General features: G+C 42.4%; 2 protein-coding genes across 2 annotated transcripts; both read left to right on the top strand.

Moving 5' to 3' along the window:
- Nucleotides 1–350: 350 nt before the first annotated feature.
- LOC118117882 (alpha-amylase) lies at nt 351–4986 on the top strand. The gene is given in 10 exon segments (XM_035170518.2): nt 351–549; nt 1228–1374; nt 1526–1610; nt 1613–1668; nt 2753–2983; nt 3437–3570; nt 3805–4027; nt 4215–4336; nt 4443–4568; nt 4794–4986. Coding segments are annotated over 10 exon segments (1482 nt in total). The 5' UTR covers nt 351–381; the 3' UTR covers nt 4984–4986.
- Nucleotides 4987–6548: 1562 nt separating this feature from the next.
- Nucleotides 6549–11170, top strand: LOC118118404 (alpha-amylase). Its single transcript, XM_035171605.2, has 9 exons — nt 6549–6739; nt 7834–7980; nt 8289–8486; nt 8583–8813; nt 9434–9567; nt 9664–9886; nt 9974–10095; nt 10333–10458; nt 10657–11170. The coding sequence occupies exons 1-9, from the start codon at nt 6572–6574 to the stop codon at nt 10844–10846; spliced, it is 1539 nt and encodes a 512-aa protein (XP_035027496.1). The 5' UTR covers nt 6549–6571; the 3' UTR covers nt 10847–11170.
- Nucleotides 11171–19742: the final 8572 nt, after the last annotated feature.

Raw genomic sequence — 19742 nt, 5'->3', positions numbered from 1 at the left:
GGTTATAATGATCTTGAGGGCCGATGTTGTTGCTAAATTGTTGAATTACATTTTACGGCCACATTATGAGGTGAATGTGATTCTCGCCAGCAGCGTTTAAGTTTGTTTTGACCTCTACACAAAGTTATACTCAAATTCAACAGATGTGTTATATTGGGGCATATAGGCATCATGCACACCTCATGCATCCTAACATATTTGTCTTGATGGTGTGTTTTTTGAGAGATGGTGTGGAGGCCATGAGAAACAAGCACCTGCTCGACCTCCACCAGCGGACATGTTTGTCGGCCCCTCATTGGTGCAGCGGAGACAGAAGATGTGTATAAATAGTGATGGCGATGCAGCAGCAGAGTGTGGTTTTCTCTCTCATCCAGAGAAAGCATGAAGTGGTTCATTCTGGTGGCTCTGTTCGGGCTCGGCCTCGCCCAACACAACCCGCACACCAAGCACGGCAGGACGGCCATCGTGCACCTGTTCGAGTGGCGCTGGGCCGACATCGCCGCAGAGTGCGAGCGCTTCCTGGGTCCCAATGGCTTTGGTGGAGTTCAGGTGTGTATGAAGGAACACAGGTGGGAAGCATCTAAATGACTTAGAAGATGGAGGATATTCTCATCTTTTCAGGTAGCTGATACAGAGGAGCTGTTTTTAGCATCTGAATGCAGACATCATGTAATGTATCACAAAGTGTGAATCCCACTTTAATTACCTGCCTGTATGTGATGACTAAATACTTATCTTTAATTAAAATGAGAGGAGCTGTGCAATTCCCTCAGGTAACAGTTGATTCCAGGTAAAGAGGTTGTTTCTTTCATTGACTTTCAGATTGAGAACAATTGCCTTTTCAGGGTGATAGAAACCAAATCTAAACAAATAAAGACAATCATTTGGAGCTAGGGAAGGAAACGTAAACTTCTAATATTGAAGATACAGTGAAATGAAAACAAAATAAGGATACAAAACACAAATCTTGCTTTATAATTAGAAAACAGCTTTTTGGAAATGTCCCTGTTTGGCATCTTTCTTTCACTTGATTTAGAATTTAGTACCAAAACAATACAGATATTTCTGGATACAACATTTCCCCTAAATGTATTACAAAGCAAAAGTATAAGTAATGCAAATGGTGCAGTGCATTGTCCACTCACTTCCCTGTCAAGTGATTGTGTTCATACTGACAGCCCCTGTTTTGAAATGGTTGATTATTGTCTTCTCCTGTGTGCTGCTCAGATCTCTCCTCCAAACGAGCACATCGTGCTGGGCAGCCCCTGGAGGCCCTGGTGGCAGAGATACCAGCCAATCAGCTACAACCTGTGCTCCCGATCTGGCAGCGAGAACGAGCTGAGAGACATGATCACCAGATGCAACAACGCCGGGGTAAACAATGGTTGATGTGAATTAACGTCTCTGTCTTCGGGCTGAACCAGTGGAGAACAGCACAGCTCTGACATGAACAATGAGAGTAATGTGTGAGGGGAGGTGTGGAAATAACAGATAGGAGGATAAGTGTTGAGTGTTTGTGTTGCAGGTCAACATCTACGTGGACGCTGTCGTCAACCACATGTGTGGAGCCGGTGGCGGAGAGGGAACGCACTCCTCGTGTGGAAGCTGGTTCAGCGCAAATGCAGGACTGGCAGTGGAAACATTGAGAACTATGGTGACTCCAATCAGGTAAAGAATGCCACTGAGAAAACTGAGGGGAAATTCCCTGGCCCCTTCTATAGAGTCCACTCATCCTTACATGTGTTATTTATTCCGTTGTTTTAGTCACACTGACTTAATTCATTTGATATATTTGGTCGTCACACTAATCTGAATGAGAGCCTTACTATGTAGGACTTTAAAGGCCACTGATGATTTCAATATTCAAGAGTTTTAAGTCTGATGACGATATATCTACATAAATATATTTTAATGAGGATTCTATACATTTAGTTATTGGGTTTTCATTGGTATGATATTACCAGCTCCTTTGAAATGTTATAAATATGTAAAGGACAGCAGCTCAGGGGGTTAACTCTGGAATCGGATATTTTCAATGCACCTATTGTAACTGTGCTGACATGCAAATCAGGAAATAATGGACATAATTAAGTAACTGAGGCACAATGAACAGACTAACACCTCATTAGGTGTCTTCTACTGAAAAGTCCTGGACGTATCTAACTACGTGTGTTTTAGGTCCCGTCAGTTTGATATTGAGGGAGAGAAAAACATTCATTTTCTTGCTAGAATTATCTTATTGACTGTTCCACTCATAAAATCTCATTTGTCAACGGGCTGCTGCTAAAACTTGTCAACAAGCTCTGATGAGTGGTTTTCCATTAGCAGAGGATTGCAGTGGCTCAGTGCTGCAGAAGCAGGCGCAGCTGGCCCGGCTGCTGTCAGAGGCGTCACGAGGAGTTTGGTGCAAGTTAAACAGGAGGAGAAATGAGGCGGCGTGATTTATCGTCATTCCGGAGGAACGTATTACACAATAAAGTAAACACCATGCAGACGCTGCACATTCTATTGTGCAGCGCTCAGATCGGTGAACTGGTGTGTGGACAGCAGTGGAGTCACAGCACTCTCTGGTGGATTAACTACACAGTAAAGACTCTGGTAATAAAGTAGTTCAAGCCTTTATGAACACAGACGCCGGTTTATCTGCAATTAGCTTAAATCAGCTGATAAACCTGGTCGGCCAATCGTTTGACCTTTAATTGGTAAATTAAATCATAAATAATGCTTTGAGTTCTGATCTTCACTGCTCCAGGTGCGTGACTGTCGCCTGGTGGGTCTGCTGGACCTCGCCCTGGAGAAGGATTACGTCCGGGGCAAGGTGGCCGGCTTCATGAACAAGCTGATCGACATGGGCGTGGCTGGATTCCGAGTGGACGCCTGCAAGCACATGTGGCCCGGCGACCTGGGGGCCGTCTACGGCCGTCTGCACAACCTCAACACCAAGTGGTTCTCCGGTGGCTCCAGACCCTTCATCTTCCAGGAGGTACTGTTTGTTTTATTTCCGCACAGGATTGATGGAATATTTCAAACAGAGAAAAGGTAAAATATCGTCCAGGACGCAAACCGTGGACTCCTCTACAACATAGCCTGTATAGAGGAGGTGCATATGTCATCATGTATTTGACAGTTTAGTGTTTTGCTTTGAACTGAACCTGAAGGAAAACATTACAGCCAGTGAGCATGAATTTAAACATATTTTTTAGCGTCTTTAACATAGAGAAAAACGTTCAGTGCAATTTTTTGTTCTGATGCAACAGCAGCATCTACGTTAACGTCTTTGAGAGCTGCCATTACCGAGATCTGTTGTAAAGTCAGATTTTCCAGTGCAAACATGTAATTGTACACTCATTAAACGTCAAACTCACCAACATACCACAGCGTGCAGGAATATGCAGAATACATGGATGATATCAACTATGTGCTGTTTTCCCTGCAGGTTATTGATCTGGGAGGTGAGCCCATCACATCCAGGGAGTACTCCCATCTGGGAAGAGTAACTGAGTTTAAATATGGAGCCAGACTGGGAGGAATCTTCAGAAAGTGGAACGGCGAGAAGTTGTCTTACACCAGGTATGTGTGTTTCTGCTCTTGTGGCTGGATCATAGTTCAAATTAAAATATTAAGAGAGGTAATTTCATCTCATCGCATAGTTAGAATCACTTTTGTTAAAGCAAAAAGTTTTTACATGCAAAGGTTTTGAGTGATGTTGAGGACATGGAGTTTCTGAATTAAACACTGTATCTAATATTTTGTCTTTTTAATGCAAACTCAAACTCATTGATATAATTGTGTTCTTGTCTGCAGGAACTGGGGAGAGGGTTGGGGTTTCATGCCCGACGGAAATGCTTTCGTCTTCGTTGACAACCACGACAACCAGAGGGGCCACGGTGCCGGTGGTCCTTCCATCGTCACCTTCTGGGACCCCAAGCTCTACAAGATGGCTGTTGCCTACATGCTGGCTCACCCTTACGGAGTGACCAGGCTGATGTCGAGCTTCCGCTGGAACCGACACATTGTGAACGGAAAGGTAAAGTTATCAATGATCAACGTTATCAATAAAATCTGTTTACCCATCTAGAAAGTGCATTATCTAACCTTTTACAACCAACAGGAGTCAACACCAGTGTTCAGTCTTGTGTTGCTTCAACTGAAGTGGTGACATTGAGTAAATGCATTGAAATGTGTGTGTTTGGATCATTTATCCATCATTGCAGGATCAGAATGACTGGATGGGACCTCCCAGCCACGGTGATGGATCCACCAAGTCAGTTCCAATCAACCCTGATCAGACCTGTGGAGATGGATGGGTGTGTGAGCACAGATGGCGTCAGATCAAGTGAGTCCTCAGGAAGCGAGACGCAGCACGTGCACACATCACTGTTCACCTCTGAAGAAACTGTTGTTTAGACCATATGAATATATTTTTTGTAACTCCCCTCTAGGAACATGGTGAAGTTCCGTAATGTGGTCAACGGACAGCCTCACTCCAACTGGTGGGACAACAAGAGCAACCAGGTCGCCTTCGGACGTGGAAATCGTGGTTTCATCGTCTTTAACAATGACGACTGGTAAGACCTTCATAATCTAACAAGAACTGACAAAAACTAATGTCTCTCAATTACTAGCAAGATAAAAATAAATGTGTACGACCAGATTGTAATGCATGTCTACATCCAAGGAACAAACATGTCTGTGTTTCCCTAAACAACATTCTTGTCCATCAAAATAATTCAACAAGGTTCTTCTAAAGGTTTTTAAAATCTAAAAACATTTATCCTGTCTTCCCCCTCAAGGAATCTGGATGTGACCCTGAACACCGGCATGCCCGGTGGCGCCTACTGTGACGTCATTTCCGGCCATAAGGAAGGAAACAGGTGCACCGGGAAGCAGATCAACGTTGGAGGTGACAGCCGCGCTCACTTCAAGATCAGCAACAGAGACGAGGACCCCTACGTTGCCATCCACGCTGAATCCAAGTTGTAAACTCGTCCTGTGTAACTTAAAATAAAATGTATTTTCTAACTTGAATGATGAATAGTTTTTTCTGTCACAAATATTTTATTTTGTGCACAAATTGTTTCCTTAAATCTACAAGATTGGTATTAATGAAAGCCTGGCATTTCTAGATGCATTTTTTTATTTAGAAAAGTGAGGCCAACAGAATCAGCATGTAAGGCTGCAGGGGGAGCTGTTGCTCAACAAAATACGCACAGTGTTGCTTTAACATCACTGGATGTGGATATGATCACAAACACTGCCTCCTGAAGAGGAAATTACATAAAACAGCCACTGATGCATTAACAAGGGGGGGAAACTAGGATAGAGGTTGTATCTTATGAAGTGTTTTATATACTAATCACCCTTTTGAAGAAAATCTGTTCATTCTTAAGTAAAATGTGTTTGAACTGAGGATGAAGAACAACATGACGATACTGTTTAACCACCGTCTGCTTGAAAAGTCTGTTAACTCCAGTTTCCTTTAAACCTTGGCTGTGATGACCACGCTGGGAGGGTCCTGGATATGTGAAAGGTTAATAAGCTGTCAGAGACATTGAACACTGGGGGCAAGGAGACGTACAGTATGTTCAACTCTAATAATAACCAGAGAAAATAAATCTGACTTCCCAGATGGTGTGTGGTGCAGTCAGACCCAGAGCTAAAGTTAAATGTTCTATGACATTTAAAGAGAATCAGCACACCAATGCTACACTGTGCTGCAAAACAAAGTCTGGATGATGCATGCACACTTCCTCCCATGCAAAATAAAGCAGAAATATCCATATTAGTCAAAAGTTACAGTTTTTAAAACTATAAAAACCTAAAGTTACCAAAAATGCTCATCTGACTGATACTTGAATGAAAATAATATCAGAAAAAAACATTTTAATATCTTTTTTTTTCCATAAACAAGGAATAGATTCAGTAATATTCCAGAAAGAGTGAGAGATAAAGGCAACCTGTTGCTCCACATTCAGGTTTTAAAGATCAACTCGAGTCAAGGACAGTCACTGCATTATATAAAAAGGTTTTTGTAAGTTGTGTAAGTTGAAGCTGCTGCTGTGTCAACATCACGTGGTTATTGAACTGAGAGAGCAAATGATTCCGACTGGTAAAAGTTTCCAATACAAATGTACTGTCTTCATATTCAAATTAATGCAAAATAAATGTCTAAATATGACATTATTGTAATATTTCAAGTCAGAAGAAGGTTTTAGTTGTTATTTCATGTCCTTAAAGTTCATCTTACTGCTACATGACAGAGGATGATTCTTCTGAGCTCGCTTTCACTTTGTTTTGACCTGTACAAAGAATGAAAATATTTCCGAGGATGTTCAGGAGGCATCAGGGTCTTTGGCACATGTTCAGTCTCTTTTCACATTACATTTAAAGAGGGTGTACATGTGCTTGTTCAGAATGAAGGAAGGAAACCTTGATAAAGAAGCACCTGTTTAACCTCCATGCTGATATTTGCCGGCCTCTCATTGGTTCGATAGAGAAAAAGGGACCAGTATAAATACTAATCAGAGAAGCAGCAGCAGAGTGTGGTTTTCTCTCTCATCCAGGGGGAAGCATGAAGTGGTTCATTCTGGTGGCTCTGTTCGGGCTCGGCCTCGCCCAACACAACCCGCACACCAAGAAGGGCAGGACGGCCATCGTGCACCTGTTCGAGTGGCGCTGGGCCGACATCGCCGCAGAGTGCGAGCGCTTCCTGGGTCCCAATGGCTTTGGTGGAGTTCAGGTGTGTATGACATTGTTTTACTCCATTCTTTTTATGGTTCGCATTAATCAATAAACAGTCGTCGAGCTGCATGTTGGTGATGCACAAGGCAGTTTGAACAAAGATCACTACAATCTTCTGGAAAACAAAAAGGATTTTAAAGATGTTTTGGTTGGAACATCAATGTTTTATGTTCCTATGAATCTTTAACTGGTGCAGCGGACACCAAACATGACCTTTAACAATGTCACTGGATTTTTATTTTAATGTCGTCCAAAAAATTCTCAGATGAGGAAATCATGTGGTATCATTATCAATGGGGGGGTGACACAAGGTCAAGTTTACCGGAATCTTTCTGTGCTGAGTTTGCATGTTCTTCCTGTGTCCGTGGCTGTTTTTCCCGGGAACTCCGACTTCCTCCGAAGACATGCAGATTCTGATTATATTAACTGGAGACACTTAATTGTGATGCGCTGGCCACTGTCCACCGTGTGTACCCCAACCTCTCGCCTCATTCATCTGGAACTGGCTCAGGTCCCCCCTCCCGTGACCCTCAAAAGATCCTGAAAAACTTTCTTGGGTCTTCACATTTACCCCCCAAATTTAAGGCCGATCATTTGAACACTGAAGTAGAGACAGATGGTGAATCAAGATCTATTTTCTTCTGATGAATAAAGCCTGGAAAAGAACAGTAAAAGCTAAAGCAATCGAGAAGGAGAAACACTGATGTGAGGATGGAGCGAGGTCAGAAAATAATGGATCTTACATTTTCTACCATGCATCTCTATTGCAGCTTATATTAGAACAAGTTACTGCTACACACACACACACATCTTTCAAACAGCACAGTTTGCAGGATTTCAGTTAAATACAATTTAAATAACAACCATAATGGCATCAACAGGGTTATTTTTTTCAAACTTTTGAAAGTTCTTCTGGACCCCACACCCCTAAACTACTGTCTCCAGAAGTCCACATGTTAAATTGCTGTGATGCCTCTTTTATAACTGTTAAGTAGACTCATAGTCCTGGTTAGCATCGATCTTCTGTCTGCAGACGACGCCTGTGTTAAAACTGATTATTGCTGCCGTGTCTTTTTCCTGCTTGCTGCTCAGATCTCCCCTCCGAACGAGCACATCATACTGAACAACCCCTGGAGGCCCTGGTGGCAGAGATACCAGCCAATCAGCTACAACCTGTGCTCCCGATCCGGCAGCGAGGACGAGCTGAGAGACATGATCACCAGATGCAACAGCGTCGGGGTAAACGACATTACAACAGTAATTTAGTGAGAGGCATTAGGAACGTTGCTCTTGTGCGTTCGACAGCAGCTCGTAAATCTGCAGCCTCGTACGAGACAACAAACTCCTTCCAGGTACCTAACGGACCATTTGACTCCATCTGCATCATTATCAAAGTGTTTTTACAGCAATTGGTACCTGGCATTTCAAAAACATAAAAGATATCACTGGATGAAAAGCAGTAATTAAACAAATTGACGAGTCCTGAAGAACTTTCATTTAACAAATTTACTTGAGGCAATTAGCTCAGAAAATGAAATTCCCAACAGGTCAACATCTACGTGGACGCGGTCATCAACCACATGTGTGGAGCCAGCGCTGGAGAGGGAACGCACTCCTCATGCGGAAGCTGGTTCGACGCCGGCAAGAAGGACTTTCCCAGCGTCCCCTATTCCAACTGGGACTTCAACGACAACAAATGTAAGACCGGCAGTGGGGAAATTGAGAGCTACGGTGATGCTTATCAGGTAATGATAACAATTGGACAGATTTGGGGCCTTTATGCTTGATGTTGGTTCAAATACAAGCAGCATGTGAATAACAGCAGATCTTCACTGCTCCAGGTGCGTGACTGTCGTCTGGTCAGCCTGCTGGACCTCGCCCTGGAGAAGGATTACGTCCGGGGGAAGGTGACCGACTTCATGAACGTGCTGATCGACATGGGCGTGGCTGGATTCAGAGTGGACGCCTGCAAGCACATGTGGCCCGGCGACCTGCAAGTCGTCTACGGCGGTCTGCACCACCTCAACACCAAGTGGTTCTCCGCTGGCTCCAGACCCTTCATCTTCCAGGAGGTAGCTTGTTTTTTAAATTAGTTTTTTTAGAAGTTGCTAAAGGAATGATTCGATATCTCTAGAAGACAGCGGACAACCAAAAGGTTGGGTGACGATTTACAGGGAAATCAAGAAAATGCTGCAGGGGAAAAATGGATGTGTATTCAAAGGCGTGATTGGACAAACCCCCGGCAGTAATCTGTATGCAAGGAGGTGATTGGAGAAGTGGGAACCGCCCACTTGTCCAAATATTGGTACTGATAATGCCTCTGCAGTCAGCAGAGCCGTGGGAAAGAGTCAAGGTGGTGAACACAAACACTGTGGGAGCAGGTGGTTGTATAAAAGAAGTCATTATCAGCCGACAAGCATCATAACAGCACACAAGATTTAATGCTGTTATATAAAACGCAACTTGGAGGCTGCAAGTTCCTAGAATAACCTGCAATCACAAAATAACAGTGTGCTCTGTCTTCACTAAAAGACACGAGGGTTTAGCTCCATAAACATGGTTCTTATTATAAAACCAAAATGTTTACTTCGTTAATTTAATTCACAAATCTCTGACATGGCACAGTTAATACAATCTAACATTATATGACAGATGGATTAGTGATATAAATGTGATGCTGTTTTCCCTGCAGGTTATTGATCTGGGAGGTGAGTCCATCACATCTCAGGAGTACGTCAAACTGGGAAGAGTGACCGAGTTCAAATATGGAGCCAAACTGGGAACTGTCTTCAGAAAATGGAACGGCGAGAAGCTGTGTTACACCAGGTATGTGAGTTTCTGCAATATTTTAAGGCCTAAAGTAAAAAATACCCATTTTAAATACTTTATGTAATATATTTTTGTTTGTGTTCTTGTCTCCAGGAACTGGGGAGAGGGTTGGGGTTTCATGCCCGATGGAAACGCTGTTGTCTTCGTTGACAACCACGACAACCAGAGAGGTCACGGTGCCGGTGGTGCTGCCATCGTCACCTTCTGGGACCCCAGGCCCCACAAGATGGCCGTTGCCTACATGCTGGCTCACCCTTACGGAGTGACCAGGGTGATGTCGAGCTTCCGCTGGAACCGACACATTGTGAATGGAAAGGTACTGTCTCTTTGAGGAGAAATTAATCAAATTTATCGTGCATATTTGAAATTGTTTTGTCTAAATCAATCGATAATGGTCTTGTAGGATCAGAATGACTGGATGGGACCTCCCAGCCACAGTGATGGATCCACCAAGTCAGTTCCCATCAACCCTGATCAGACCTGTGGAGACGGATGGGTGTGTGAGCACAGATGGCGTCAGATCACGTGAGTGCACAGGAAGCGAGAGTGCATCTTTTCTACAGTAGCTGAAATTTGCAGTTATAAAATCCACCTCATTATCTTTTTTTCCTTTCCTTCAACATACAAATACAACTATTTTAAAGTTGATCACATAAAACTGAGACACATCATTAGGCCAAGAAGTTTTTATACTTTACTAACACTTAACAATAATGACAAGAATCAATCAGTGATGTATTATTTATATCATCTCCTCGTTAGCAACATGGTGAAGTTCCGTAACGTTGTGGACGGAGAGCCTCACTCCAACTGGTGGGACAACCAGAGCAACCAGGTCGCCTTCGGACGTGGAAATCGTGGTTTCATCGTCTTTAACAATGACGACTGGTGAGTATTATCTACTCATAACTAAATATCAAATGCGTGGTTGGAATTGGCAGATATATGTTTCCCTGATGAATATCATTCATTAAAAGCAACAGTAATATTAGACTGATTTTACACAAAACTTCCAACAAATCATTTTTTGGTCCTTATCTTTTCAAAATAATGTTTAACCGTGATCGACCCTGTGTTCCCCCTCAGGGACCTGGATGTGACCCTGAACACCGGCATGCCCGGGGGGACCTACTGTGACGTCATCTCCGGCCTGAAGGAAGGAAACAGGTGCACGGGGAAGCAGATCCACGTTGGAGGCGACGGCCGCGCTCACTTCAAGATCAGCAGCAGAGACGAGGACCCTTTTGTTGCTGTTCATGCAGAGTCGAAGCTGTAATCACGTCCTCAGGGACTTGAAATAAACCAGATTATTGCAGATTAATAAAAGTAGTGACGTCACCTCTATTTTAATGAACTTATACCATTTGATTTGACTGCAGCATTACACGAGTAGAAAACACGTAAAAGGTGTCAATCTCTACTTCTTATGCTGACTTTGAATAATTAAAACAATCAGTCTGAAATTTGCACTTTTACATTTTAAAACTAAACCCTCATCTCCCAGAACAAAGTCAGAAATGACACCAGCTACATTTGTATGTGTATAATGCAAGTTTTCCATATTATACGATAGAGTGTAATAAATAAAAATGCGAGCACAGAGATGTTCCTGTCCTCTTCTTCTCTCATATTCTTTAAGTGCACATCTGTCCATTGTGTTTGGCAGTGAAATTAGACATTAGTTGGGTTATTCCTTTTATTAGACAACCACACACATTCCACTACAACATGTGAAGAAACCAGAAGTTTGCCTGATCCTCTAACCCTGGTGAAGTTTGCTGAGCTGATGATTGGACGGTCATAGGGACGAGATTTCGGTGGGATTTTACAAATAGTGAGTTGAAATATGAAACGACAACGAAAAGGTTTTTGACATCGTTGTCCAGAAGCTGTGTCCTCAGACAGCTGCACGGCCACCGAGTGTCCTGGACGAGCCCTGTGACGCCCACGCTTGTCCTCCACTGCTGCATTGTGCATTCCCCTCACCTCCATGACTCCTCGCCATCACACTGCGGCCACTTCAGTTTCACCTGAGTGCAGCACTGGCATCCGTCATTAGGACATCACAGGGGCCCGGAGGGGCAATGAGTCCAATATCCGTCCTCACTTTCTCCCTCACTCTGCCCGTCTTCCTGTCCCGTCACCCTCACTTTCTTCCTGTCTCCACCTTCCCTATGCAGCCCACCTACGTACCAGCCGCCACCTGAGGTGAGAGAGTGGAGGTGACGCCTGCCAGAACATTCAGCTCATCTCTCGCTGTCATGGCAATGTGACCCTCAGGCAGGAGAGAGTTTTTCCTCCCTGGTTCATTTAAACAATAAGAGAAAGCAATGAATGGAAAAAGAAAAACACAGTCTTGTTTTCTCAGTAAACGTTGTGTAAACACTGACATGTGGTTTGTGATGTGACTCACGATACACTGAAGTGCACAGAGTGTGAGTCAGATCCAGCAGATTGTAAGGAAAGCTTCACTAACATAAAAGGTTTAAATGTGAATCCTCATCATCTGGAGGAATCAGCTGAAGGTGCGAGTGGCTGCCTCCTTTAAAATAGAGCAGATTAATCTTTGTCTGCAAAATGTGCAAGAGAGAAAGTCAAAATGACAGAGAGTGCAGGGGGAGGATAGACGGAGGCCTGAGCGGCCGACTAGCCTCAACATATTGCAACTGCTAAATTATTGACCCTCTCTCCATCTTTGGGTCCGGCAGCTGCGAGGGCCTGTACGTTCCGATTAGCTGCCGAGACGTCAGTGTAGCAGAGCGGGGTCCTTGGTCCTGTCATCCTCACTGATGCTTTGTGACATGGCTGTCAACGGTGTCCCCGTCCTGTTTCATATTTCATATGGTGCCCCAGACCTGTCTGTCACGTCAGCCGGGGAGAGAGACAGTCATCAACTTGAGGATGAAGCCACTGAGTTTTTTGGCTCTGTTCAGCTTTTTCAAACACCGGTGGAGGTGAAGCTCAGGCTGTGGTCTGATAAAGATGGAGTTAGGATTTTTAATACTCTTGATACATAATAAACAATAATAAACAAAACAGTTCATTTTAAATCAGTCTTTTTCTATAAACTTCCTTTAAACAAATACAAATATTGGTTTAAAATGTATTTTTTTGATTTATTATTTCTCTAGTGGTGACATCAGCATGTGATGATTCGTTCAGCAGTTAAGTACCAGAGTAATATTCAGCTTCCCACCACTTGGGGGCAGTATTGAAGCAAGAACTATGAAAGTTTTTTCCAAAACAAGATTGAAAATGTCCATGAGACTCTCTGTGAAATTTATTTCATAACTACTTGAAATTCTGGGAGGAATTACTCTGATGATAAAAGAAATTCACGCCTGATCTTTAATTCTACAAATTGAATTATTGTCGATGGAAGTATAAGAGGTTTTCATCCGATGCAGATTGTATATAAGTATAAATTAATGTAAGGAGTCTATATTTTTGTATTTTTATAATATTAATATCATATATTTCAGCTAATAACTCTGGTTAAGGCCTCAGTAAAGACGGTTATTGATCCCAAGCTCTTGACAACTGAATATTCATTGATTTATTTATTGGTTTTCCAGTCACTGGCGAGTCCCGTCATGCTTCCAGCTTCCTCACCTTCCAGCTGTCACTTCATATCTCTGTGTAGTGGCACTTTCACCATGGCAACGAGCCATGGCAACCCGTACATCTGAAAATAGGCTGAATATAAGTACTTTGAGAGATAATTCAGAACATTTGGTGAATTTGTGAAGATTTCACATCTGCTTTTTTTTGGGGATGAAAGTGGATGAAAGAACTTTTAGTTTCTTGGTCTGAATTGAATATAAATTACATAAAGTGCTGTTTTTATTTACTGCCACTAAAAAAAAATACAGTTTTGTGTTTGGACATAGTTCAAAACAATGGAGAAAGTTGTGTTTGACTTCATTTGACTATTAAAAAACCTCCTTATTTCCCCAATGGAGTAATTATATTTTATCTTCTATGAATGACACAAAGAGGATTAAGGTATTTTAACCATTAGTTTTAACATTTGTAAGATGCTGTTTTTCTAGAAAGTGACGGAGGCCAATTCAGATTTATTGTTATTGCTTTATTTTGGATAATTTGAATAACTCATGTTGATATTTTGGGATCTAAACTGGATATAATTTCTATTCTTTTTGTTGTGACAAAGCCTGTAACGGTTGTCTTATCTTGTTTATGCTGTCTGGATTAAATTTGTGGTTTTATTGCCCTTTTTAGTGAAGTCTCTCTTGAAAAAAATACATTTCAATTTCAATGAGGCTTTGGACGGGATAAAAAAAGGAAACTGAAATTAAACAAATGAGGATGAAAGTTGTTGTTTGGATGTAAAAATTATGTAAATGATGAGTCATGGTAAAATTATTCGGAAGGTATTAGAAATATAAGTATCATGCTGGTTACACACAATTAACTTTTCTCAGACACAGTTCATATCCTACACACGGCTGCAAATGTATGAATAAGAATATTTCCTGCATCAAAGTAATAAAGAGCAATAAATTAATATAATGGTTAAAACAGGATCATTTTACGAAAAAGCGGCAAATTATATGAAAATAGCTTGAAACTCCACTGATGCATGTGTTCATTGATCTGTGTCACCGTTACCCTTTCCCCACACCTTTGCTGTCCTTGCAATGTTCTTATTCATACCCCCCACTAACAGATTATACAGCAGCACACAGAGCAACGTGAAGGTTGGCCTTTTGTGTCCTCATACATTTCTCTGCTTAGTCTTTAATGATATCATTGCCGGGCTAAGTCATCTTTTATGGCTGACACCCCACAGGGTGGCCAATATTTAGTCTCGTATGTGTGTGTGTGTGTGTGTGAGTGTGTGTGTGTGTGCACCAGGCATCCTAAATGTATGTGCGACCAGCTCCTACTTAGCCCTGAGTCTTATAGCCAGACTAATATGAAGCTAAAACACCAGTATGTGAAACAGGCGCCCAGCACAACTTTGAGATAATTGAGACAAACTCATTCAGTCGCGGCTCATTTAATATAATGAGCAGAGTGAGCTGTTCAATTTGCATACTGATAAGATGCCTCCATCCGATTACATAGCCCCCTCTCATAGATATTCACCATGGATATTACATCTAATCAGAGCATGGATTTATTTTACACACACACTCAGAGAAGTGCAAACTAAGGGTTTCAATTAGGCGATTGCCAGGTCTTAATCACCTCAAAGACAAATTGGGCGGCGGGTCAGCGGCCTCCGGAGTCCTGGTGCCAATAGAAGTGTCTCAGATGTGGAAGGTTCAACGCCGATCGACGAGATTGGAAAAAACACAAAGCACAAATTTGCTACCAAAAAAAAGGAAAACCCTCTCTATTTCAGCAGCATTTATATTTCATGCCTTGGCTTTGGGATCGTGTGTGATGACCCCTTCAGCTGTCGCCCCTGTGCTTTCCTTTATTGATCCCTGTTATTGCTGTGGAAGTCCCCAGCCGCTCGTGTTTGCTCCCCAACACTCTCTCCCCCTGTTCCAGCAGGTTTTCAATTGCACAGGTGCTCTACCTAGATGTTTGCATTGCGTGTGGCGGTGGAGCCGAGACCAAAAACAATGAGGGGCGGACCAGCGCTGGCTGGGCTGAAAAATCACATGTTTGTGCAGTGGCTCTAAGCGCTGCTGGAGGAATTGGACCAGGGATTGCAGCCCCACGGGCGGGTTCCAGAGCCCACGAGCCTGTGGAGCAAGACTTTCTGAAAGGGAGCAGATGGTGACATGAATAGTGCAGCAGGTCCCGTCCACCCCTGCCCATTGCCTTGCGTGCAGCACATTACCTCAACAAACGCTTCTCATAATTGATGTGCTGGAATGGCCCCATCATCGCCGGATTTTTGCAGAGCGGCAGAATCGTCAAGGTCATTTCTGCTTCTCTGGTTCACTCGTGCAACGTCTGGTACTTCAAGAGGAGTGGACTTTCTGAAAGTTCTTGGATATTACACACGCAGATACACTGGATTCATCTGTCTCCGTGTAGGCAGCAGGGTTTGGGGCGGATGAAGCTTATAAATTACTTACCTGGCCGTGCGTGTGTATAAACTGCAGTTGTAGCAACTGGATTTTATTTTATATTTCATTCAAGATACATTTTTTGGGAACAAAATTTCCCCCTTCGTATCAACACATATTTTCATCTCTGAGAGTTGATTCTAAAACACTTCTGCCTCCCACCTAATTCCCTATCTGTCTACCAGGCATAACAGGGGGGGGGGAAGCCCACAGAAACACTTTAATTATACATGGCAGCCCAGGGCAACACATAACATTAAACTTGTATGGCTCGGTTTAGACAGCGTATGTCAAAATCTGTTTTTCTGACCCAGTCAGCCCAGCGCTCTGCCACAGTATTTCCCAGTTTAATTTATAAAACCACAACAGAAAACATCTGGAAACAATCCTCACGTTGTCTACATTATTTTGTCTGATTGACTGTCAGTTTACAACAACTATACAGTCCTTATCTGCACTTTCACAGACAAAATAAACGTTTGTTGAATAGAAGAAAAATGTAATAAGATGTGATATTGTTCTGATCCATCAAAAGGAGACCAGAGAATACTGATACCTACTTATTTAGAGAATGTGTTTTAAAATATAAACATTTTTAACAGAAGGATATTGAACATGAATAATGAATGAATAAAAATAAGAATATTGACGCCGCAATTATCAAACTGTTTGATTGCACGGTGTTTAATTAATGTCAAATGCTCTTTGCAACTGCGAGGTTACTAACAGGTTATCTCAAATACACATTATCAGAGGAGACGGCAATGCCATCATGAGTAAGCTAGCAGGCTGATGTTAGCGCCGCTGCACAGTTGCATGGGAGCTGACTCAGTCTTGTTGATTTATATTCACCCGTCTGCAGGAAGAGTTTGACATTTTGAGAAATATTCTTTGAGATTTGCTTTGAGAATCTGGTGAATTATAAAGCTAAAGCTCTCATACCCTTCTTCATAGTTTGTCCCCATGAACTTTTCTGTTGTCTCCACGTTTACACATGCATCCTGCAAGGTGTTGTGTCCATTAGTTACCGTATTTGTTATGACTGCTGTTTACTGTGAGATTGTCCTTTGTGTACCGTATGCTCGCCAGGAAAATTAAATGAGCACGCGTTCCCTGCCAGCTGGGAAATACGGCAAAATCACATGTTCTTCATTGTAACTTGCTGATAAGTTGTCACTCACACTGCAGCACCCCCCAAACAATGACCAGACCGCGGGCTGAAGACATGTAAACCCAGGGGAACATGTCACATTTCCCAGGGATATTCATGAGCCTTTCTGAGCTTAAATCTGCATAGAGGGGAACAACAACAACAGGCACCCGGCCTCTCCAAGGTGAAACACAAGTGTTATTTTATTTATGCCCTACCCATCTCACCACTGTCCACCCCCTCCTCCCCTCTTTGTCTGCCCTCCCTGGGGAGCCCGGCCGCTGTGCCCCAGAAAGCTGACATGTCCAGGTTGAGGGGAGCGGTCCAATGTGGAGCGATGGGCAGCGCCTTGGTCGCCCAGACAGAGCCGGCACTGAACACATGCAGCAGTTCTCCTCCGCTGCACCGACACACGCCTTCCCCGAGCACACGCGTGACCTTCAGAGACGACTGGAGGATGTGGTGGGTGAAGACGAGAAAGAGAAAATAGTTAACTTTTTTATTTGAGTGATTAAAGTGGTGGTAAAAGCTATTTTAGAGTGAGAATTTGTTGATAATTACAGTGATTGGAAAGTGAAGTTTAGTTTTTTATTCTTGTTTGTTCTATAAATGTGAAGGTAAATAAAATGTCTCATTTTAAAATTAAGAAAATTAAACGCACAATATGAAGGTTCGGCCACTAGGGGTCTGTCAATCAAAACAACAACAGAATATGTAGTTTAATGATGTCATAAAGCAGCGTGGGATCATGGGATAAGGTTATGTTTTAAAGTTGTATTTATGTTATGCAGAAAAAATGCCAATGAATAATCGTGATCCATCACAAGTGACCAATACAAACAGTGGAAGGAATAAACTACGCTAGCAGTGGGTTTTTCCTTCGTCATACGACATTTGCCACAGACGTTATAGGAGAAACCGGACGTGACACAATATGAATGAATAAAATAGTGAATTTCTCTGAGTTTGAACATTGTTGGACACATTTTGGATAATGTAAGAACACAAGTCAACACAGTTCTTGTCGTTTCTAGTTATTTTAATGAAGAAATGTTACATATTACGTCTTTAAACTACATATGGGATAAGTGACAGGTCTTTCTGTGAGCCGCCCCGCTTTTTTCCGCCAAAGACTGATTGGCCGCGAGCAAGATTGACACGTCAGTGACAGCTGCCCAGCAAACTAGCCCTGTTAGGTCAATGCACCCTGACAGCTCGCTGACACCCCAATTTCCTGATGAGCCGCCTGCTGCGCGCTGTCTTTTAAAGAAAGCTTAAGACATCTTCTCCGGCGCCCGACCCATTCCTGCTGCTTAATTTCTTTCCATCACTTGTCATCTGATTATGCGGTTGTTCACTTTGTTGTGTCAGCAGATGGAGAGGGGGTTAATGACTTCGGAGCTGAGAGTGCTTCAGCGCGCCCCCGCCTCGCAGGACATGTAACTCCAGAGTGTGTAATGGATTAAGAGACGAGGGATGGAGTGAGTGGAACATGTATGTGCATCAGCGGCTTGAAAAAGCCCACCTGTTTATACAGTCAGAGTACTGAGATGAGATGTGTGTATACGCATTCGTTACCTATTTTCAAATATATTTTCCGTCAATGTGACATTTTGCAAATACTGTATTTTAAATAATGTTAAAACATCTTTTTTAGTTTTAGCATGAAGCCTATATTCATTTACCCTAACTAATACGTTACGAAATATGATACGCCCTCAGGTGCACAGCTTCAGCATGCAGCGAAACAAACTTCCAATAAAAGTTAAAGACAAGTGAAGAGGGGAAATTTGATTAATTCATGTATTTAGCAGATCACAAATATTCACAGACAACATATTTGTTTTTCACCAGAACATCAACTCTTGCTGGAAATTATATATTTGTAGTGACGGCAGCGTGATTAAACATTTTATGCTTGTTTTTAGTCAAGAAAAGATCATGGCTGGTGTTTTAATACTGAAAAAGTTCACAGGAACTCAAGACATGTTTTAATTTATCAAATTACTTAAGACACATTTATTTATTTATGTGGATTCAACCTAAATGTTGAAATGACGTCAACTGTTCTTTATAACTACAGTAGAAATAAGCAGCTAGTATAAGCAGCTTTTTGTCAGTGAGTCATAAAACAATAATTATTTTTCTTTTATAGTTTGATTTAAAAAAAAAACACACCCCCATCATATCCCCAAGCCCATATAACTGAATGCCCAAATTATTAATGGAAAAACATATTGAATGGTCATAAACAGCAATAGAGCCTGGAACTTCTTTGTTTAAATGGACACAATAAGAGAATCTACATCAGTTTATACAATACTATTGTATTCTGCAATAATACAAGTGTATAACAGAATCTTGTAAGAGATTCAGTAAATGTATTAACCTGTGACAACATGACAATAATGACTCTTTGTGACTCTAACAGCAGGTAACAGGACATTTTTAACACCTATAATATTGTCCTCTTATCAAACACAATATAATGAGTCAGGAAAAAAAAACCTGCCTTTTCCATCCCCTTGAATCCGATTATAAACACGCCAACCCCGAACAAGCAAAACCGTCTGGGCCTTCCTCTGCCTTCCCGGGAATGAATTCACCTCATGCTGTATAATGAGAGTTGGTATGGGGTCCATATGGTTACAGCAGGGTTGGGCAGGACCGGAGATAGGGAGACGGGGGTAATGCACGTTTTAATGAGATGAGTCTCTGTGGCACACCTGCACTCCAGCGAATCTGTGAGGATTGCTCACCGGAGCCTAGAGAGACTCGAGATCTGAGGGAAGTGCAATAGAAAAGCCTTAAAGTGCCTAAAAATGCACCAGTGACTTAATCAAGTGCTGCATTCAGTGCACTAACGTGTCTGATTTGGACAAGACCCCTGATTTGCAGCATTACTGGATCTTCCCTCTGTTGACAGCGAGCTACACAGAATGCTAATTGGGTATTACTCCAAATTCTTTCCA

The sequence above is a fragment of the Hippoglossus stenolepis genome, chromosome 11 (genome assembly GCF_022539355.2).
Source record: "Hippoglossus stenolepis isolate QCI-W04-F060 chromosome 11, HSTE1.2, whole genome shotgun sequence".
In the NCBI taxonomy this organism is placed as follows: domain Eukaryota; kingdom Metazoa; phylum Chordata; class Actinopteri; order Pleuronectiformes; family Pleuronectidae; genus Hippoglossus; species Hippoglossus stenolepis.
The sequence above is the reverse complement of the archived record's forward strand: the minus strand, read 5'-3'. Positions and strand labels throughout refer to the sequence as shown.